The sequence below is a fragment of the Alosa alosa genome, chromosome 22, assembly GCF_017589495.1.
Source record: "Alosa alosa isolate M-15738 ecotype Scorff River chromosome 22, AALO_Geno_1.1, whole genome shotgun sequence".
NCBI classification, from domain to species: domain Eukaryota; kingdom Metazoa; phylum Chordata; class Actinopteri; order Clupeiformes; family Clupeidae; genus Alosa; species Alosa alosa.
Window position 1 is genome coordinate 6149621 of NC_063210.1, and position 22500 is coordinate 6172120.

At 47.1% G+C, this 22500-nt stretch overlaps 1 protein-coding gene across 8 annotated transcripts in view; it reads left to right on the top strand.

Moving 5' to 3' along the window:
- The window catches only part of plce1 (phospholipase C, epsilon 1), a 73423-nt gene that overhangs the window by 37552 nt on the left and 13371 nt on the right, over positions 1-22500 (top strand). For 4 of the 8 annotated variants that reach the window (XR_007192310.1, XM_048232508.1, XM_048232509.1 and 1 more), the window contains 19 exons: positions 2753-3111; positions 9866-10011; positions 10440-10698; positions 11196-11425; positions 12979-13005; positions 13600-14344; positions 14674-14859; positions 15178-15295; positions 15523-15709; positions 16049-16171; positions 16478-16614; positions 17709-17947; positions 18189-18250; positions 18579-18744; positions 19205-19312; positions 19743-19859; positions 20104-20262; positions 20559-20700; positions 21872-21913. Coding sequence is in view for 7 of the 8 variants with exons in the window: in XM_048232508.1 (XP_048088465.1) it covers positions 2753-3111; positions 9866-10011; positions 10440-10698; positions 11196-11425; positions 12979-13005; positions 13600-14344; positions 14674-14859; positions 15178-15295; positions 15523-15709; positions 16049-16171; positions 16478-16614; positions 17709-17947; positions 18189-18250; positions 18579-18744; positions 19205-19312; positions 19743-19859; positions 20104-20262; positions 20559-20700; positions 21872-21913 (3552 nt within the window). In the remaining variant the exon portion in view is untranslated. The remainder of the gene's footprint in view (positions 1-2752; positions 3112-9865; positions 10012-10439; positions 10699-11195; positions 11426-12978; positions 13006-13599; positions 14345-14673; positions 14860-15177; positions 15296-15522; positions 15710-16048; positions 16172-16477; positions 16615-17708; positions 17948-18188; positions 18251-18578; positions 18745-19204; positions 19313-19742; positions 19860-20103; positions 20263-20558; positions 20701-21871; positions 21914-22500) is intronic. The other 4 variants (XM_048232511.1, XM_048232512.1, XM_048232510.1 and 1 more) reach the window with 3 other exon arrangements.

Below are 22500 nucleotides of genomic sequence, written 5' to 3' on the forward strand. Positions count from 1 at the left end.
ACACACACACACACACACACACACACACACACACACACACACACACACACACACACACACACACACACACTCCCAAGGCGTCCTGAGTGGACATGCATAAACATTAGGCTCCTCACCATGGAAAGATGGCAAACAATCACATGCTTATTAATAAGGTGGAATTCATTTGGCTTCAATCACCGGGCCCCATGTGTGTGTTAGTGTTTGTGTGTGTATGTGTGTGTGTGTGTGTGTGACTCACATCTAATTATGAGTGTCTTTGTGGGTCTGGGTCTGCACAGAGGTGGATTAATCTGTCAGAGTGATGTCTCTAAAATGCTTGTGTGTGTGTGTGTGTGTGTGTGTGTGTGTGTGTGTGTGTTATTGGATGTCCCAGCCCACTGTTTGTCATGCAGAGCAAGGCCCTCCTGAGAGGGAGTCTGTGGTGGGATGTGGTGGGCCCAGCCTCTTTGTGATCCTGGAGATCCGTATTGTCTTAGACAGAAGAGCTTTGATTATGCAAGTGCCCACAGAACCCTTCAGTTATGCAGTAACATGGTGGAAATGGCCACCCCACCTACACAACTGCCTTGACCCCTGGTATAGCCCAGCATGTTATATTCTTTGAAAGAATGTGCATTTTTAGGACTGTAGATTTTGTATACTGTATGTTGTATAGAAGCTTCTTTTGCTTCTGAAATTCAGTCAAGTATAGATTTACACACTAATTTATAGTCATGCAACATTAAGTATTCTTAATAGCAACAGCCACTGATTGATATATATATATATATATATATATATATATATATATATATACTGACAAAATGTAGCCTACTTCATCCTTTAAGGGTGATTGTAGGGAAGTTGGAAAACCTGTAGCTTTTATCAAAATACAAAAACATTTGTGGTAGTGGCTGTGAACTGTTTCTGCTGGTTAATTCTGTTTTTCTTTTGGGCTGTTACTCTTCACCCTAGGGCTTGATTCTATTAGGTTCTAAGAAGTTCTTGTTCTCGCTACTGCTGCTGCTGCTGATGTGCTTGTGTGACCCAGGTGGAGTGTGTTCTCTGCTTCACTGCAGAGGTGCAAGCTGAGTTTGTGATGATGTGGATAATGTGTGTGTGTGTGTGTGTGTGTGTGTGTGTGTGTGTGTGTGTGTGCATAGTGTGCGTGCGTGCTGAGCTGAGTTTGTGGTGATCCTCTCCAGAGAGGCGTTAAAGGCTGCTGAAATTGATGATGTCCCCGCACTGCTCTGTTCCTGCTCTATGACACAAACATACTGTTCTGGCTCTGTGTGTGTGTGTGTGTGTGTGTGTGTGTGTGTGTGTGTGTGTGTGTGTGTGTGTGTGTGTGTGTGTTTGGGAGGGTGGGAGGGTAATCTGCCGTTACCAGGAGGACATACTTCTTCTCGCCTAGTAGAAATGAGATCCTCTATTAATTATCTTATAGTATTTGAAATTCTCGTGAAAACAAAACAAAATGATCTGATTTGGTCTTAATATGGTTTTTGCCTGTCTATGTGTAAGCAGGGATATTTGAATGTCCTAATATGCACTGGAATAAGGCTATCTCTATTAGGTTATTATGAACACACACAGAATCATGCAAGGTTATGAAAGCACATGGGCTGCTTTAGCAAATGCCCACTGCTCTGCAGTGTTAATCTGTGGAGATGGACATTCATAATACTTCTAGCATTTGTGGAGAGAGAGGACACACTGAAAATATAAGAAAGAGTTCTATTGCTTTCCTGATACATTTTCTATTTACTGACTCAGGCTTACATTACTGTAGCCATACCCCTAACTGTAAAACTCTGTCATATATTCAGATCAAAAATAGTTAATATTCACACCTCTACTTAGTATGAGTAAGGACGTGGGAGGCATTTCTTTCCTGTAAAACGGTGGGCTTGTCTTGTCTATGCCTTACAGGTTTGTTGTTTACAGAGCCTTAAATGCTTCATCCCATGCCAGCCATACCAGACATACTGTGCATTGCATGAGTACCTCTCTACGGCTCCATCTGCACTTACTGGACTTCAGGCCCTGGAGTCTGTCATAGACTCCATTAGACTCACACTGGGTGATGATGAAACCCCTCTGTGATGTAAACAAGGCCAGATCAGAGCCATATGCCCACATTTCCCTCAGGATTAATACCGTTTCTATACATCTCTCCCTCCCTCCATCCATCCATCCCTCCATCCCTGAATGGACTCTGGGAGTGTGGGTAGTCAGTCTGACTGAGCTCAGTGGAGCTGAGTGATTTCTCCAGCAGCTCTTTCAGACTAGGGGCTGCCTCTTGATAGCCGTCCCTGTGCATATCTTGTGGTTAGCTCTAAATTGGTTTACAGAATATCGGTTTCTAATGTCTCATTACCTCTGTCTGCATGTCTGTATGTCTGTCTGAATGGATCTTGTCATCCATCCATCTAAGTTCACCGCTCTCTCTCAGAGAACCAGCTTCAAAAGAGCTGCATAGGAGTAGTTTGGAATGACACTGATCTATTTAGTATCTGTGTTCTATTCTTCTTTCAAAAGCCCACCTTTCCCTCCTTTCTTTGTCTTTTGTTTCTCTCATCTGTCTATCAATCTCGTCTTCATTTTCTCTCCTTCCCTCTGACAAGTTATGTCCCTCCGTCTGTATCTCCATGGGCTGTACCATGGGGTTTTAACATGTGCGCTATGTTATGTAAAAGCTCACCTTTTCCTCCTCTCTCTCTCTCTCTCTCTGTCTCTCTGTCTCTCTCTCTCTCTCTCTCCCCCCCAGAGCGCCAGCTGTGTGCGGGCGTGGCCCAGAGCGTGGGCTCGCTGTTGCCCGGCGGTGTGGGCGGTGTGGTCGGCGTGGCGGCGGGCATCAGCAAGGAGCTGGCGGAGCTGCGCCACCTGGTACCCTTCCCCGAGGAGGTGGCCATTGCACTGACCGAGCAGGAGCGGCGCCTGTACCGCCGCGTCTTCCCGCTCGACTACCTGTGCCTGCTCACGCGCCAGCTGGGCAGTCCCGAGTGCCTGCCGCGGCATCCGCATCTCAGGGCCTCGCTCTCGGCACCCGCCATGCCCGCCACGGAGAGCAGTGGAGAGGGGCAGCAGAGGAGCGCCCTGGAGGACCTGGTCACACGCTTCAATGAGGTAGGGAGGAGAGAGAGAGAGAGAGAGAGAGAGAGAGAGAGATTTTTGTTTGTTTCAGGGGTCAAACTAGGGCCAAGTTTATATTGGATAGATGGATCAGTCTTCTTGAATGAGTGATTGAGTGACATTATTTGTGTGTGTACTGTATGTGTGCCTGTAGATGGGATTAGATGCTAGCATGATGTAGTGCTGCACTTAGTGGCTGTGTCTGAAATGGAAGGCAGCTCCCAACTGTCTTCAACTGTCTAACGAGTCACTTGCCGTAGCAGGCATCAGGATAAGTCTATGAATTTGGTTTCGGACGGCCTACTATGATAGCAACACAGAATGCTGACAGTTGACTTTAATCAGCGGGAGTTGAAGCAGAGACGTTCTAATATATAAAGAATCTTTGGTTGAAAGCAGCACGAAGGATACATGTATGCTGCCTCGGGGGTGCAGTTTTCTACCCGAAACTAGAAAGTTGCTAGGTCGGTAATCGTCTACAGAGGGCCGCTCAGACAATAGCAGAAGTGCCATTCGTCATGTTATGAGGTTATATGCCATCAAAATGATTTGGGAAACGTTATGTTAAGGTCAAGGATAAGGGTGCCTTTATCAGAATCAGTTTTTTGGCCAGGTTTGCGTAAACAAGGAATTTGACTCGGTTAATCTTTGCTCTCAAAGTACAACACTCACTTAACAACATTAAACATGCGATACTTTGTATGATTGGAAAGGAAAATTGCATAATGTAAGATAACGTCCATCATCTCATATGACTTAAGGCTTGAACACATTGTCTGCGTTGCGTTGGCGGAACGGCTCTGTTGCGTCACAGTGCCTCTGCCATATCCGCGTCTCAGGCACTGCTCCATTTATCCACACAGCAACTATATGCCCATCATGTTAAGCTAATACAGCTAGACATGTAGCTACTGTCAGAAATGTATTATAAAGGGCCACAGAGGACCTCATTTAAATGAGGTGATAAAGTTTGATTACCTTGTAGAAGTGCTGATATCAGCTGCCATGATAATGTGCTGGAAATATTAGGTGATGTCACACAGTCAAGACAACCACGTCATTGTGTGTCGTTTGTGTCACATAGGGCCGCTTTTTCTGAATATTAATTTTAAGCCAGAGAATAAAAAAGAACTTCAGTGAAGATCTCCACTGAAAGAGAGCTTTAAGTCTAGGACTAGGCTTCATCCATGTCCAGGACACAGGCCTATAATGTGTTGCTCATACTGAAGGGGTTATAATTCTTACTGTAATTCCAGAACTTTCCCATCCCCATCTTGCTTTAGGAGTGATACGCTGGAGAACAGTCTCCACCATTAACCAATGTGAAGAAGTGATAACCATGATCCTAGTATCTGCTCTCGTGACGTTGCATGTTTAGTCTGAATAGCTCCTTACTGTGCTGTGTGTCATTCAGCTTTCTGGAATTTTCCTTCATGTTTACGGTAGCTGTCAGAAAATCTATTCCTTCTGGAAGAAATTTGAACTTGGCTCCCATGTCAGTTTCAGCAGTTTTAGCTAAGAGCTAACACACACGACATTGGTATATGTTGGTGGGCGTGTGTGTTTATGGGGCGTGTATGTGATTGAGGGTTCAGTAATGTGACAGGCGATTCATGGTTGGCGTGCACCAATGCAACTGTCATTTACAGATGTGCCGTTTCATTCACAGTTTTCTCTCTCTCTCTCTCTCTCTCTCTCTCTCTCTCTCTCTCTCTCTCTCTCTCTCTCTCTCTCTCTCACACACTCTCTCTCTGTCTCTCTGCCGGCTTTCAGGGTGGTCATGTTGACTGAATCATGCTTAATGTCTTCCAGCAGCCTTATTAGCAGTATTGAGTGTTAGTTGGGATACATCTGCACAGGCCAGTATTCTGGAAATGGTTTCCGGAAACTTTGACCAGCTAAACAGCACGCATGCTGAACTCATCGGTTGGCTTAGGACGCTAGTAGGAGTATCCTCTAAGAGCTGTGATGAAGGCCACTCAGCTGAACTGTTAGCATGTTGGTTTGGCACGACCATAATTAATAGGTCAAACTGAGATCAGCCTACTTTATCGTGAAGAGCTGTGTGTGGGCTACCTTCTTACCTTCAGGTATTTTACGGTTAGAATCATAATTATGTAGTTTTGGTGTAACCCCGCAAACAAAGACTGTGAAGGCACCTCGTTTCAGAGAATCAGTTATTAGCATACTCTCTCTCTCTACCTGTTCTGTTTCCATTCCTGCGCTGTATCCTATTGGAGAAGATCTGATAACCGACCCCAGTTCACTGTGGCCATGCTTCAGAGGGTCTGTGTGACCCCTAATAGAACTGAACTGTAGATGAACTTTGAACTCTGAACTAATATTGGGTCATAATTAATACCATTTCCCACCCTTGAGTTTCATTAAAGTTTCAGTTTCGTTAACAGATTCTTTGGACTCTGAGGTTGTGAAGTGATTGATTTAGTGGTTTTTCTGAGCTGGGCTTAATCACATATTGAACTGTGCCAGCTCCTCTCTCCTCTCTCCTCTGTGCTGATCAGCTCCTGGTCCGGTAAACATGAGTGAGATGCCTGTCCCATCAGCCTCTCGGCCTCATTTACTCTAATCAGAGAGGATTAACCTAGCTGTTCGCTCAGCTCTCAAGTGAGGCACACACATCAGGAGGACAAGACACACACACACACACACACACACACACACACACTTGCACACACACACACACACACACACTTGCACGCACACCCGCGCACCATGCTGCCTTTTGCGCACACGCACGCACACACACGCTGCCTTGCGCTGCGCACACACACACACACACACACGCACACACACACAGAAACACACTTACACACATGCACACTTGCACGCACACACACACACACACACAGACACACGCACACTTACACACAGACACACATACACATACATAGATACATACACATGCACACGCACAGGCACAGGCACAGGCACAGGCACAGGCACACACACACACACAGTGAGGGGAGGCAAGCACACAGTATCAGTCTGGGAAATTGGCTGTTTAATCTCACAGGCCTGTTGTGAACAGAACCAGGCTTAGAGCTGCAGAGCCTCTCGCTCAGTGGAAAGGGACGCTTAGGCACCTCACTAATACACCTCCAAAACCCCCATCCACGGCCCCCCAAAACACTCTCCAGTCCCCCTTTACTCTCTCACACACACACACACCACCTCCTTCCGTGTGTCATTAGTGTGGCTCGCGCTGGCGAAACACAGTTTATCCCTGCCGTTATTTATGCCTGGGGCTTGCCAGAGGCCTCCGTGGCGGAATGTCCCGGGCCCTGCCAAGTATGCAGCATGTCCGGGCCGCATACCCCTCCAGCCCAGTCACCCATTTGCACAACAGCATTATTTAATTCCTCTCAAGCGCTGTGCGTCGACCGCCGCTGCAACTGTAAGCCAAAACGCACGGCACGGCACCGGCACCTTTTTACGCAGACAGGGTGTCTGGTGTCCGACTTTGATGTGGAGGTGGGGCATGGTGTCAGGGGGCCAAGGGATGAAGGAGGTGGTGGGTGGGGTTGCGGCCCTCCGCAATGCTCTTTGAAGTCCTCTCTTCCTTTTAGCCCCCAACTTCATTGACAGTTAAACTGTCCCGGAGGAGACGTCCCTTGCGTGCCTCCTGCGTGTCTGTCACTCTTACGCAAGTGCTGGTGTTATCGGACTGGACAGACTGTGCTGCCACTGGGCTCATATCTGTGTGTGTGTGTGTGTGTGTGTGTGTGTGACTGTGTGACTGTGCTCCTCGCTGAAACAGGAGACCACCAGTTTGAACGAGTGCGAGGGGCATCAGAGCAGCTGAGAGGCTGTGAGTTTGTTTGTCACTGCGGGAACAGGACAGGACAGGACAGGAGAGCGTGAAGGAGGGCTAGAGGACATGAAGTATTGGAGTGAGTGCACTAGAGTGTACTGTGAGGAGGAAGTGTCCGTGGAGTAGGGACAGCAGGGACATTAACGGGGTGACCGAAGCAGTGTTCTATCTTTTGGTTATATTAAAATCAGTGGTAATAATGAACCCAAGCATGCTCTAGTGAAAGCGTGTTTAGTGTTGTAGTGCAGGACACAAGTGGCTGGATGTCATGCCAGTAGAGCGGCAGGGTTCTGTACAGAAGTGCCCAAAACAGTGGGCTTTAGACCTCAGTCTTGGTTGCAATGATCATTGGCAATAATACAGTCAATTCTACCCACATATTAGTTGAAAAACACTTGCCACTACAGGGGCTAGACAGCATCTTGACTTAATGATCTGGATGGCCCATATTTGCTATGTTCTAGCTCCACTACAACTGCTAGCCTACTGCCTATGGTTTATGTTCTTTGTTTTTTTTTGTTCATGCTCTGCCACTATTTATGGTCTAGCAGCACCACCATGGCTGAGGAGTGAAGTCAGTGATGTGTGAAGTTGACTGGGTCGCTGGGTTGTTGGGGAGAGTGGCTGGTGTCTGAATGCCGTGTGTGTGTGTGTGTGTGTGGAGCTCAGTCATGTGGAGGGGAGCCATCGGGGGGGGGTCTAAAGGGCCCTGAGTGCTGAATGCACGCGTTCATAGTGTCCCTTTTCAGGGTCAGGGAGTCAGCTGACCCCCACGCACGCGCCCACACAGCAGCCACTACCCCACCTGTCTTTCACACGCACAGCAAGACTGGACACCTACCCACTAGACACGCTCTGGATGCCCTTGTGAATGTTTTAAGGCAACTTGCTATAATATGTTATGGCCTTGCTTTTGAATGGATAGAAAGAGCCTGGATGTGGGGTAGTAGTCAAATGTTTAGGGGAATGAAAGACAGCAGTAGTCAAGATTGGAAGCAAGATCTTTCCTTTTTTTAAAAAAAATCAGTCTTTTCCCAGAACAAAACTGTTGTGTGGATGTCCTCATCCCTGTAGATGTAAATCTTGAATTCAAGTCTTGCGTGTCACCATGTGTCTTGCTGTCCAAGGTTTCTCTTTTAACCCACAACATGTTGCTACCCTGTCGGAACTTTTCACGCATCAGCATTCACACTTCATTGAGGACACCCCAACCATCAACCCCCTGATAGGCTGGACAACTGTATGAACACAAACGCCACCAGTGGCTGCTATTAAAAAAAAAAAAAAAAAAAAAAACACATAATAAATCTTAGTCAGGGCAGAATTGAGTAATTCAATAGTTTGCTGAGTCATCTTATGAAAAGATGTGATCCCCTGATCACTGAAGAGAGACAGATGTTTATTTATATGCGTCACGTCTCAGATAAAGTCCCGCTCCAGTGTTTACTGTATCAGTGTTTAAGTTACATCAGCCTTGGACACTTTCCTGGAAATGGATTAAGGCTGTTCCCTGATGTTCCTGGCTGTTATGAGCTGGACTGTTGTTTTCTCACACAGAGGACATTAGGAGATTTTCTTCCTTTTTTTTGCACTGATCAGTGTCATGAACTGAACTGTCAAACTACAGAAGGACTTCAGTTTACTCTCTCTTACTTAAGCCGTATTCCCACTCACAGTATAAACCATTATATTGAATGTTTATTTACTGCTCTAATGTCATGTGGGAACAGATGATAAACGTTAAGGTCAAAATGTTTAGCTATCCCCTGGTGACTTTGTACTAGAAGGCGGAGAGATTTCATGTAGTAGAGATGAACAACCGAGGGGTAATGTGAGCCTTTAATCTAGTTATCTATCTCATGTCATAACGTATCTCTCTGATCATGATGATGTAGAATCAGAGTGTGCAGAGGGAGACTAATATATAATGTACTGTGAAAATACATTATCTCAGGACGTACAGTATCTGCAGTATATTAATAAGTCTCCTTGAAGGTTTGTTTGACTGTTGAGCTCTAAACTCTGACCTCTACTTTAAAATGTCGACCTTCAGCCACGTTGAATCGGTTGACCTCACGTACCACCCGTAGCTGGGTGCAATGGAGCTCACTCACACTCACCCAGTATTTACCCCCAACATCACACCAGCCTCAGTTCCAGATCATGAAGAAGTGGGAGCGTCTGAGAGCTGAGCAACAGAGCGGGCATTATCAAGCAGCGCTCCGTTTTAATTAAGTCCAGATAAATGTGTTTACCTGGGCCTGCCTGTCTGTGTGTCCACTGGCCTGGCCAGCTGCGCCCTGCTACCTCAACTTCAACTGCTCCCTCAGTCGCACGGTGGTGGGGGGTGGGGGTTTGTGTATTTCCGTCCCTCCTCGTCCAGGCTGAATCAGGAAATGAGTCGCTCTAATTTCAGAGACCGTTCCAAGGACTTTGGGTGCCAGGCGCGCTACGAAAGACCGACTTTTAAAAATAACATAAGTGTATCGACAGAGCGAAATTTAAAAAATTGCCTTTCTGATTGAAGTTATAGCTGGCAACTATTGCTCTCCTCGCTTCTTAGTAATGTGTGGCCCTAACAATGTACTTTAGTCAACAGGTTCATTTGCCATTTTTCCTCAGCATAATGGGTTGAGTTTCCCCTCAGACAAGCCAAGGAAAGTTTTCATAATTGAATTTTTAAAAACCTATATGGTCTACTAAAAGGCTTCTCTACATGAAGAATCCTTGGCTATGTGTGTACTGTGTGTGTGTGTGTGTGTGTGTGTGTGTGTGTGTGTGTGTGTGTGTGTGTGTGTAGTAGTTTCTCACTATTTAGTCAAACTAAATACATTTCAGTAATTTTAGATGACACATTTTTCAAATCAAAAGCACAGTGATTGTAGCAAGGTGTACGTGTTCTGTCTTGTAATGTAGGTAAGCTCATGGGTGACGTGGTTGATTCTGACGGCCGGCTCTATGGAGGAGAAGCGTGAAGTGTTCTCTTACATGGTCCACGTGGCGGACTGCTGCTGGAACATCGGCAACTACAACGCCGTCATGGAGTTCTTAGCTGGACTCAGGTGTGGTGCTTCAGAGATTCCTTCTTTGTTATTCATTCATGTCCATTGTTTTCATTGGGTGGACTCAGTGGTGCTGGTATGATCACATGTTAACATAAACTGTTGCATATGCACTGTACACATAATGTATTATTTGGTTTAGTGGTTGTTTCTGTTAACTGTGTAAATCTGTATTATATAATTTGTATTATACTATAGAGCCGATGATGCACAAGGCAATGTTTTGAGCAATTTTGCTAGGCGGTGTATTGTTGTTCGGGCAATATATATATTTTTTTTGTCTGGAGAAATGTAGTCATCAGTAGGCAAATTGTCATGATCATACAATCAGAAAACATGGAACTGGCAATGTGGTTGCCCAGCAACATGGTTCAAAAATTGCCCCATGTGTCATCACCTTAATGGTCAAACCCTGTCCATGCCTCCAGGTCGCGTAAAGTCCTGAAGATGTGGCAGTTCATGGACCAGGCGGACATCGAGAGCATGCGGCGCCTGAAGGACTCCATGGCCCAGCACGAGTCGTCGTCTGAGTACCGCAAGGCGGTGCACCGCGCGCTGCACATCCCCGGCTGCAAGGTGGTGCCCTTCTGTGGCGTCTTCCTCAAGGAGCTCAGCGACGCCCTGGACGGAGCCGCCAGCCTCATCGGCCTCCGCCACACGCTGGACCCCAAGGAGGACACCGTGGAGGTGAGGAAGAAAGGAGGAGAGGGTTCATAGAGAGGAAGTAGACGCTAAAGTTGGATTCATGGGATGGGTCAGGGAAAGGCTTTGGGTCAGGGCACGTGTGGGAATGGAGGAGCTGTTGGAGAGGGATATGGTCGAGGATGGAAAGTAAGTTACAAGGAAAGATTTGGGGAGGGTGTGGGCCGTAGCACAGTGGCAGCATCCCGCATCACATGCAGGTCCAGTACCCATGACCAGTCCAGTGTCCAGAACCAGGTTTGAGTCCGGCCAGAGGTCATTTCTGAGGTCATAACAATGAGATTTAAGTAGTAGGTGATGGGGAATTAGAATTAAGGAAAAGATTTCATTAGTCTTCGTAGAGGTAAAAGGGAAAATAAGTCAAAATGTCCAAACTGTTCCAGCTGCAGAGTTTTTGGATGTATTGATGTCTGAACTCCCTGGACAGCAGCTTGTTTCTGGAGTTACTCTTGAGGACTAACGTCTCTCTCATCCTCGTCTAGTTTGTGTCCGACTACAGTGGTCAGCCCAGCTTCCTGCAGCGTGCCGGCCCCGACGGCCTCCACAGCGCTGAGAAGGAGGCCACGGTCAGCAACATCCTGCAGACCATCCGCAGCTGCCACCGCAGCCTGGAGAGCGAGGAGATGGCAATGACCACTGACGGCGACCCGGCCAGCGGCGCAGACAGCCCGGCCTCACGCTGCAACTCTGTCAAGGACCGATACAAAAACCCGTACGTCAATCTCCTATGACTCTTTCTGAGGTTGTTGCAGGTATTTAAACAGTTGATGACTCAACGTCTCTCTTGTTCAAACTAGTCTGTACCATTCTGACCATGAATAGGAAGGAGCACTAATTGGCAGGGAGAAAATGGAGGTCTTTGTACTCCACAGGCACATAAGGACAGTAGGGGCAGTAGAGGTCAGCCCTCCTCTTTGTGGGAAATCTGAGGTTCATTATTAAGTAGCTCTATTAGGTCCAGTGCCACTTCAAGTGTGAAGGCCTTTTGAATCTCTGAGGTTGAGGTCCCTCTGTGTGGAATAAAAGACATTGTTCACAAGGTAGCTTTTCCGATTCACTTTCTTTTTAAGTTGTACTGTACGTCTATTGTCTGTAAAGTAAAAGTTTCCTCACTACACAGACTGTTTGGTCCGATGGATTTGATAGAATCCTGAGGGAACATTACAAGGATATTGTTTTAGTGTGAGCCGAGCAAGTGTTATTATCGGACCCATGAAACAGAAAGTCAGCAGTGTGTGTCTCAAAAAACATTGCTGGACAAAACTATGTTGTTTTTCCTTATAGTCTAGGCAGATGTCCTGAGAAGACCTCTCAATTTTCCCTTATGTTTTCTTTTCTTTATTCTCCTTTTTTTCCGAGTAAGGACAAGATTTTCCATGTACAATGCCAGCTACTAAATAAAGCGGGCCGTGTTGCCCGGCAGTAAATTGTGACAGAATGGGAAACACACTCCCGGAAGAGAAGCTCGTGAGCACTTTTGTCTTCTGAGGGGAAAAATGCATGGGGGCCTTAGCTCTGTTTGTCGTCAGGGAAGACAGAAGATCAGCATAGCCTCACACACACACAGTCATGCACACATCCTCATAGACACACACACGCACTCACGCACACACGCACACACACACGCACGCACACACGCACACAAACATACAGTGCACCATAGAGGAGGAACATACTCTCTATGTTCGTTACACATATCTACACACACACACACACACACACACACACACACACACACACACACACACACACACACACACACACACACACACACAATGCATTTGCCGGAAAGACACATAATAGAACTCTTTTCTGTCACACACACACACACACACACACACACACACACACACACACACATAGTCCAGTCCAGTCCAGTCCAGTCCAGTCACACTCATAATTAACATTAATGGCTGCCGGAGATTCCGGACAGTCTCGTGGCCTCTCAGAGTGAGAGCGTTTGTGCTTCCGCCTGCACAAGCTAAGATCCTGTGCAACACCATCACTTTCTCTCACCCACCTTTCTTCTCCTCCCTCTTTCCACCCCCACCCCCTCTCTCTCATCCTCTTCCTCCCCTCTCTCTCATCCTCTTCCTCCTCTCTCTCATCCTCTTCCTCCTTTGCCCCTTTCTCTCCACTCTTCCTCGCCCTCTCTTTCTTTCTCTCTTCCTCTCTCCTTTCCATCTATCCTTCCATCTCTCTCTCTTCTCTTCCCCTTTCCCTTCCTCTCTTCCCTCTGTCACTGCTTTCTCTCACCCCATCCAGGAAGAACTCTCATTCAAACCGTGTTGTGTAAGTCTTTGTGTGCACACACATGCTCTCTCTCTCTCTCTCTCTCTCTCTCTCTCTCTCTCTCTCTCTCTTCTCTCTCTCTCTCTTTCTTTCTTTCTTTCTTTCTTTCTTTCTTTTTCTTTCTCTCTCTCTCCCTGTGTCTCTCTGCTGTCGGCTTGGCGTCCCCTCTCTCAATCCCTCATAAGATGGCCTATGCATGATACTTTTTTTTGTCCCCACATTTGCCTAAGAGCAGCCAAATGCATTGTGGGGAGCATCCATTAATGCTACATCCTCTAGCATGTTTGCTATAATAAATATGTCTTCGCAGTGGAATGAAGAGCTGCCTGACTGGTCTGTAAGGGCTCTGGTATAAGTGTTCTGCATTAAATGTGCTTGTTTGCACTAATTCACAAGCCTGGTGCTACATAAAGCAGGTGTTGACATGCATGTTAGGCTTTTATGTCTAAAGTGACATGCACATGATATGTAATGTAATGTAATGAAATTGCTTGAAGACTTTCTTTCTTTCTTTCTTTCTTTCTTTCTTTTTTCTTTATCCCTCTCACTATTTGTCTGTCTCTCTCTCTCTCTCCAACTATTCACATGAAACAGTTTCTCCATTGGTGACCTCTCGGATGCCGAGGTCGAAGGTCAGGACCAGATCGGAGGCTCGGAGCACTGCGGTGCTGAGAGCGACGGCGAGGAAGACAACAGCACTGACCCGCTGGTCATCCCCGAGGACGCCCATGGCCCGTTTGGCCACGGCACGGAGCTCATCCCCTGGTACGTGCTGTCGCTCCGCGCTGAGGTCCATCAGTTCCTGCTGCGCGGAGCCACCGCCATCCACTACGAGCAGGAAAGCCGGCTGAGCGCCCGCTGCTCGCTGCGCCTGCTGCCCGACAACGGCATCCTCGTCTGGGGCCGGCCCCGCAGCGGCGGCTCCCTCCCTGGAGCCAAGGCCTCCGACCCCCTCCAGGCCCCGGGAACCAGCGGCGGGAGCGGCAGCAGCAACAGCAGCGGAGGCGGCGGCATCGCCGCGCTTGGCATGGGTCTGACGGAGGGCGCGCTGGACCTGGCCTCGGTCAAGGCGGTGTTCCGTGGGCACCCTGGTGCCGACGTGGTGGCCGTGTGCACGCAGCACAAGCTGAGCATGCTGAGCTGTGGCGAGCACGCCGTCTCGCTGCTCCACGGCCACGGCACCACCGACAACCGGCTGCTGCACCTGGTGGCGCCGGGCCACACGGCCCGCATGCTGCACGAGGGCCTCCAGGCTCTTTGCGCCGCCGCCAGGAGGATGAGGCGCTTCCCTGACCAGCGGCTGCAGTGGCTCCGCAGACAATACATCAGCCTCTATCAGGTAAAGGCCCAGTACATCAGCCTCTATAGGCCCATTACATCAGCCTTTATAGGCCCATTACATCAGCCTCTATAGGTCCAGTACATCAGCCTCTATAGGCCCATTACATCAGCCTCTATAGGTCCAGTACATCAGCCTCTATAGGTCCAGTACATCAGCCTCTACAGGTCCAGTACATCAGCCTCTATCATTTAAAGGCCCAGTGCATCAGCCTGTTTTGTGTGTGTTTTGGTTAATTGTGCATATCTGTCTTTATCACTGTGCATAATGTGCGTGTGTGTGTGTGTGTGTGTGTGTGTGTGTGTGTGTGTGTGTGTGTGTGTGTGCAGGAGGATGGTCGGTGTGAGGGCCCAACACTGGCCCAGGCCATCGAGCTGTTTGGGGGGCGGCGGTGGAATGCGGGCAGTGGGAGTGGCACATTAGGAAGGGGCGGGGACAAGGCCGGATCTCAGAGGAGCAGCCCACTGGGTATCAACGCCGTCAGCAAGAAGAAGAAGAAGAAGCCGCTAGTCAGGGTGAGGACAGACACACACACACACACAGAAAAACACACTCACACATGCAACCCAAAGACCGACTCGCACGCTAGTCGAAATAGGCAGAGGCATAGTCACAGCCATACTGTTGCATTCACCATAAAAGCACACAGAGGCTCAGAACATGAGCTGTCATGTGCCAAATGGCTGTTTGGTGTTTTCTCCAGGGAGGACACACACCCACACACACACACACACACACACACACACACAATCACCCCTCATACGTTCAGTGGTGAAACATGACACATAATCCCACACTCAGTCCTGAGTGCTTGTGTTTGTTGTGGTCTCCAGGAAAACAGTGGTGAGGGCACGGATGACGAAATGGTCATAAGGAAGACGCGCAGCTGTAAGGAGTCGCTGGACAGGAGAGAGTCCGACACGCCGGACGGACATGACCCAGAGGAAACAGGTGAAGAAACTGCACAGCTCTGGGACACAAAGGCACTTAATACTGCAGAGAAAATCACTACAATTGCCCCATTGTCTCCACTTGGCCTTCAATCGAAAACAACTGTTTGTTGTTGTTTGTTTTTTGAGTATTGTTTGACAATTTAACATTGTATGGCTTGAGTATGGCTCAAGGTTGACTCTGTTATGTAATCATCTGTGTCTGTGTGTGTGTGTGTGTGTGTTTAGAAGACAACAGTGTCTCTGGTCTTCCTGGACCCTTCTCCTTGTCCAATAAATGCCAGTCCCCTGGTCCTTCTCTTTCCTCTTCATCTCCCTCCTCCTCCTCTCCATCTCCCGGTGGCACGAGCACCTCCCACCCCATTCGTCCACACTCCTCTCCCATCATGGCCTGCAACGCCAAGGGTCAGCTGAGGTGAGCACCCCCTCCCCCTTCCCCCTCCGCCCCCAACATGGCTCTACCCTCTCCGCTTTTGGTCAATATACACATACATCAGTGTTAAATAGCAATGTCAATTGTAATTGATACTATATGAATTGAAATTGAATTTAGGTAATGTAGGATTCAAGTTAATATTAAGTAGTGTCTGAGGACATATCATATTAACTTGGGTCTAGAATAAACTGTTTGTGTGTGTGCGTGTGTGTGTGTGTGTCTGTCTGTGTCTGTGTGTGTGTGTGTGTGTGTGTGTGTGTGTGTGTGTGTGTGCGTGTGTGTGTGTGTGTGTGTGTGTGTGTGCGCGTGCGTGGTCAGTGCCTGGGGCAGCAGGTCGTGGCATGGCCGGGGGAAGGACTGCTTCAAGGGCTTCCAGAACATCATGAGCTCCGACACCACCATGAGCTTCGTAGAGTTTGTGGAGCTCTTCAAGTCCTTCAGGTAAATACACACTAGTGTGAACATGACATGAGTCCAGCCTCGCCTCCCATATGGGCCTCCAAAACCACTATCCTCAGAGAATAGCTTAGTTAGCATCTTAGCATTATAATGAACAGCTGTGTGAGATGAAAATAGCATAGATTGATTGTTTTTATGAATTTGTGTGTACCCCCCTCGCTTTTTCTCTCTCTTTCTCTCTCTCTCTCTCTCTCTCTCTCTCTCTCTCTCTCTTTCTCTCTCTCTGCAGTTTTACTGTGACCTTGTCCTTTGTATTGTCTTACCGTCATCATTGTGTTTGGTGTTTAGCATCCGCAGCCGTAAGGACCTGAAGGAGCTGTTTGACACGTACGCCGTCACCTGCACCCGCTCCGACCCCGACTCCCCCTCCCTCCACACAAACCTCAAGGTCGAGGACAAGGTCACAGGACAGCAACCAGACCTAGGTACAGTTGGAGTACAATATAGCACAGCACAGGAGTGATATTGGTCACCAGACAAAAGGAGGAGCTGCAGTGACGCTGTTAGATGTAGTAACTGGCTTCTAGAGTGTTCTAGATGACCAACTCAACTAGCAGGGTGGGGACCTCCAAATGAACTTCACAGTAGCATGTGTGATCAATTCACCTCTATTTTATCCATCTCTTCAGCTGCATTACTAAAAGTGGAGATTGGCCTATCAATCTCTAATGGCTAATGAGTAAATGTTGTTGCTAATGAGTAAATGTTGCACTGCCTTTGGGTCTGTTGAATGGTTCCATTTGCACGTAAATACTGTGCAGGCTCCATGCAGTTTCCAGTTTAATTCAGGAACACAGCAATCTCTCATCCGACATAATGATCTGATGAGATTTAAAACCCCTGTAAAAAAACACTTCAGAAATTATAATTGAGTTATAATTGAGTTACAACTGCTTGATGTGATTCCGAATAGATAAATGAAATGTCTCACTTTGATGACATGTTCATTTCTCAAGAGAGGGCTGATCAGTGGTCAGTTCCAGATAGAGGTTTAGAATGTAGCACTGCAATGAGACTCAGCTATAAGCTGCTGATGCACAAGGCAGCTTATTTAGCAGTGTTGCTGATCAGTGTTCCTGACTGCTGTTGTTTTAGCACATTCTCATTGATATTTGCATATTTGAATCATTAGTAGGCAAATTTAGCCGGTTATGTGGTTGCCAAGCAACATTGCTCCAAAAGGTGCCCAATTTATCATCATAACCCTTAAACAATGTTGTAAGCAAAAGGAGTGGACAGATGATGATTGTCTGCAGGGATGCAGATTTTTATTGGATTTGATATTTATTAAAATAATTATTGAGACTCAGTATTGTACCTACCAAGCCTTTGATGTTTTCGAAGAGTGACTTATTTATTGCACTGTTTTGTGTTTGACTTTAAGTTGTGGTGAATGGTAGTGAGGGTAGTGAAAAGGTTCATTCATCTGTTTTTTTGTTTAACTGGGATTGATTGGGTGATCTTTATGGCAGTCCATGATTGATTTGATCACATATGTCCCCCCTCTCCGTCTCCGTAGACCTGCTTACACGAAATGGCTCCGACTTGGGCCTCTTCATCCGCTCGCGGCCACCGTTGCCTGACCACCAGAAGCAGATCTCAGACGCCATCGCGGCGGCCAGCATCATGAGTAACGGCACGGGCGTGGAGAACGCCTCGCTCGGAGTGCTCGGCCTGTCCGTCACACAGCTCAGCGACTTCCTTGTCAACTGCCAGGGAGAACACCTCACCTACGAGCAGCTGCTAGGACTGATTCAGGTCAGCAGAAAAAAACTAAATTTCCCAGAATCACCTTTTCCTGGATCTGAGTAAAAAAATGTATTCATGCTAGATTGAATTTGAATTAGATAAAAGATACTATCATTGATCGCGAAGGAAACTCTCTGCATTTGACCCATCAGTGGTTAGTGAATACAGATTAGCTACAGTATATCATAGGAGTGAAAGATATGTAGTGGACTGAACAAGCATATTAATCTCTCTCTATCTTCCCATGAAGAAATTTGAACCTTCAGCAAGTATGCGGCAGATGGGTTGGATGTCCTTTGAGGGCTTTGCCAGGTACGTTTCCATTTTAATGAAAATCGTCTAGAAACCTTTTCCAATTGAATGGCTGTTATTAATTACATACAGTACTAATACTGGTGGTTTGTTAATTACATGCTAATAGTGGTCCACAGTAAGTGTACATATTGGCCATCTCGTCCACTTAAGGTGTAACTACTGTCCACTATGTAGTTAGTCCGTATGTACATTTCATATTGATTACTGTCATTATTGATTGATATTGATTACGTCACAATCTCCATCATTGTTACTCCTCATGTTGGATTCTATTGTATTGCAATGTATCAGGCTAACATGGTTGACACTGTGCCATCGTCCTTAGGTTCCTCATGGACAAGGATAACTTTGCCTCTAAGCTGGAGGAGTCGGAGGTGAACCCAGAGGAGCTGCAGTACCCGCTGTCCTTCTACTACATCGAGTCCTCCCACAACACCTATCTCACCGGCCACCAGCTCAAGGGAGAGTCCTCCGTGGAGCTTTACTCTCAGGTGGGAGCCCAGCCAAGATCTGTACACAAGGGTGGGGCGAGGTGGTGGTTTGGGAGGCGGGAGTTCTGGGCTTGTGTCGCGGAACTTTTCAGAGGTTAAGAGCGTTAAGAGCGAATAACGAAAAGGTTCTAGAAGAAGATTTGCTCTAGTCCTTAAAGTAGAAGCCTAAAAGGTTTATTCCTGGCCCCTGGGGATATGTGAAATTATGTTTTGTACTATTGTGTGTAGTTGGTGGAATTGTATTTTTCTCAAATGAATGCATGGCATTCCATTGTAAGATAATGTGAGTGGGTTGTAATGTTGCTGGTATGTTGTGGGAACGTTGCAGGTGTTGCTGTAGGGCTGTCGCAGTGTGGAGTTGTAATGTTGCTGGTATGTTGTGGGAACGTTGCAGGTGTTGCTGCAGGGCTGTCGCAGTGTGGAGTTGTAATGTTGCTGGTATGTTGTGGGAACGTTGCAGGTGTTGCTGCAGGGCTGTCGCAGTGTGGAGTTGGACTGCTGGGATGGAGACGATGGACTGCCAGTCATCTACCATGGCCACACCCTCACCACCAAAATCCCCTTCAAGGTAGGAACTCTTCTCTCTCCAACCTAGGCCTCGAGCTGTATGAAAACGAAAATCCCATAATACACACACACATGCACTCACACATACACTCACGCATAATCACCATAATTTACCACTTTAAGTGTTTTCCAAACATCTCGCCAGAAGATTATGTTTGAAAATTAGCCAGTTGGCTGACAGTGGCAGATTTATTCAGATGTTATGTTATGCATGTTGTCCTTATAAATAAATACATAAACATGAACAAATGAAAATGAAACTATGATAATAACCATCATCATAACAATCATAATAAGTGCTTCCTCATCAGGAGCCTTTTAAATGTGCTTCCAAGGATCCTGATGATAAGTAATAGGCTGGAGATGAGTGGTGAGCAGGGCTGGAGGGTGTTTGTGTGTTTGGCTGATGATGTTGATGTTGTTGGATGCAGGATGTGGTGGAGGCGATAAACCGGACAGCGTTTGTCAACTCCGAGATGCCGGTGATCCTGTCCATCGAGAATCACTGTTCCTTACCTCAGCAGCGCAAAATGGCGGAGATCTTCAAGGTGCATCTCATGATCATGCAGCGATCTTATTTCTGCACATCCCTTGTTCCTAGCCGCTAATTAAATGCTTGAATGGGAGGTTTTAGTAAACACAAGATTTAAATGGGGAATGTATGCCTTGCTAGCCGCTAGTTGAATGCCCGTGGTATACATTTTCCCCATTTCCTGCAAACCAACAGTGAGTGTCTACTAAAAAAGAGTGGAGTGCAGTGTGGCGTGACGTTTGTTCTTTTCCTTGTTGCAGACGGTGTTTGGGGAGAAGCTGGTGACGCGCTTCCTGTTTGAGAGCGATTTCTCCGACGACCCTCTGCTGCCCTCTCCGCTGCAGCTCAAGGGCAAGATCCTGCTGAAGAACAAGAAGCTCAAGGCCCACCAGGCACCCGTCGACATCCTCAAACAGAAGGTCAGGAGCACTCATATCACTGCACAGGAACATAAACACACAAGTCGAAACACAACAACATGCATTTGCTTTTCGACTTGTGTGTTTAGGGGTGTGTGTGTGTGTGCTTGTATTTGTGTTCTGAGGTTTATTTATGTATGTGAGGGTGTATGATTATACTCCGATATCTAATGTGTCACTAACTTTGTGTGTCTGTCTGTCTGTCTGTCTGTCTGTCTGTCTGTGTGTGTGTGTGTGTGTGTGTGTGTGTGTGTGTGTGTGTGTGTGTGTGTGTGTGTGTGGTGATCCTCCCTCAGGCCCATCAGCTGGCTCAGCTGGGCATGCAGGCACAGGCCAGTAACGGCACGTCCAGCAGCAGCGGCCCCCTGGGCAACACCCCTGAGGAAGAGGAGGAGGAGGAAGACGAGTACGACTACGACTACGAGTCCCTGTCTGATGGTGAGAAACACTCCTCCTCACTCACACTCAATGGCCACCTCCTCCTCCTCCTCCTCTTCCTCTTTCACACTCCCACACTTAGTTCCAGGTCCAGTTACTGTCCACTCCTTTCCCACTTATAGAACAGTCCTGCTTAAGGTCACGGTGCATTTGAAATGACCGTAGGTAGTGTAGCGTGGTGTACATTGTGTTAGTACATTTTGGACAAAGATGCACTGAGATGCTAGGGTTGGGGTGCTGAAGTTAGTAAGGTGTATGTAACAATGAGAGCAATCAAGATGATATAGAATTGTTTGCAATTTCTCAGTTCTGGAAGGACTAAGGACATTTTTATTGAGGCTGTTTTAAGGACATTGTGACCCACCAGTGTGCTGTCTGTAGTTATTATGAACCACCAGTGTGCTGTCTGTAGTTATTGTAACCCACCAGTGTGCTGTGTCTGTAGTTATGGCACAGACTCTCTGAGTATCTAGCCTGAGATCTGTCCTCGCTCTTACCTGGCTCGCTCATGTGCTCAGCTGTTTGTGAATGGGGCTGGAGGCGCTGAATGGTGTGGAAACGCGATAAAAACCAGACGTCCAGAATGGCGTGAAAAGTCTGGTTTACTGTGTCACGGCAGATAACAGAGAGAGAAGCTCACTTTTTCACACAGGACTTAACGTCTGTTTTGGATCACTGATTACTGAACTCTAAAGCCTTTTGACTTTTTTGACTCAAATGTATTAAAGAGAGTGCTTGTCTTAGCCTTAACCTTCTACTTTCCTTTTCATTTTCTGAAGACCTATTGAGAGATCTTTATATATAGAACCCTGGTTGTCACACCAAGAATCTTTTCAGGTTTTTCTGTAGTGACAGGTTGATGGGGGTTTAGGGTCATAGCACCATTACAACTCAGCTGTCCAGGATTGATGTCCAGGATGAGGTCTGAGGAAGCCTTCGCTCTATCACACAACTGCACTTAAGTTGTCAACAGCTGTCTGCCGAACATATTTCACTTTGCTCCCCCCAGAATGACAGAAACCAAATGTATCCTGTCCAATTTTTAACTCTTGTCTTTTTTCTCTACATTTTCTCTGTCTCTCTATCTCTCCCTCCCTCCCTTACTCTTCTCTCTCACACACTCCCGCTCTCCTTTCCTACTTCTTCTACCCCCACCCTTCACCCCCCCCAGCTGATGTGCTCACAGCGCCTCCAGTTTCTTGTGACCAGGAAGGTAAAACTGCTGTGTGTGTGTGTGTGTGTGTGTGTGTGTGCCAGTGTCTCGTAGAACAAGTGTCTTTGCATTTGGACCAGTGCTTGCGTGTGTGTTTTAGTTTGTGTTAGATTGTGCGTGCATGTGTGTGTCCGTGCGTGTGTACCAGTAGCTCTGTAGTTGTCTCTTTAAGGCCCCACAGATTGTGTTGTTGTGGTATTTATTCTGTGGTCAGATTCACTTCAGTTATTGTCTCTGTAAACCAACCTTGCAGTTTGCCGTGCACAGAACCGACCCTGCTGAGCTGAACTGAATTTGGCCATCAGCAGTGTAGCGTTTGTGTGGGAGGGCGTACTGTCAGCTTGTGAAGGGCTTTGTTAGACTTGAATTAAGTGTCTGTGTATAATTGTTGAGTCTGTGTGCAAGAAATGGAAAGAGAGGGAAACAGTGGGAGAGAGTGTGTGTGTGTGTGTGTAGAGTGAAAGTGGTAGAGAAGTCGAAAAGTATAAATGTATTGTGGAGGATGCATATAATGAGAACATATTAAGAACAATAAGACGTCAGGACATTGTGTGTATTAGAGATGCAAGGAGTGTGCAAGGGAAAGT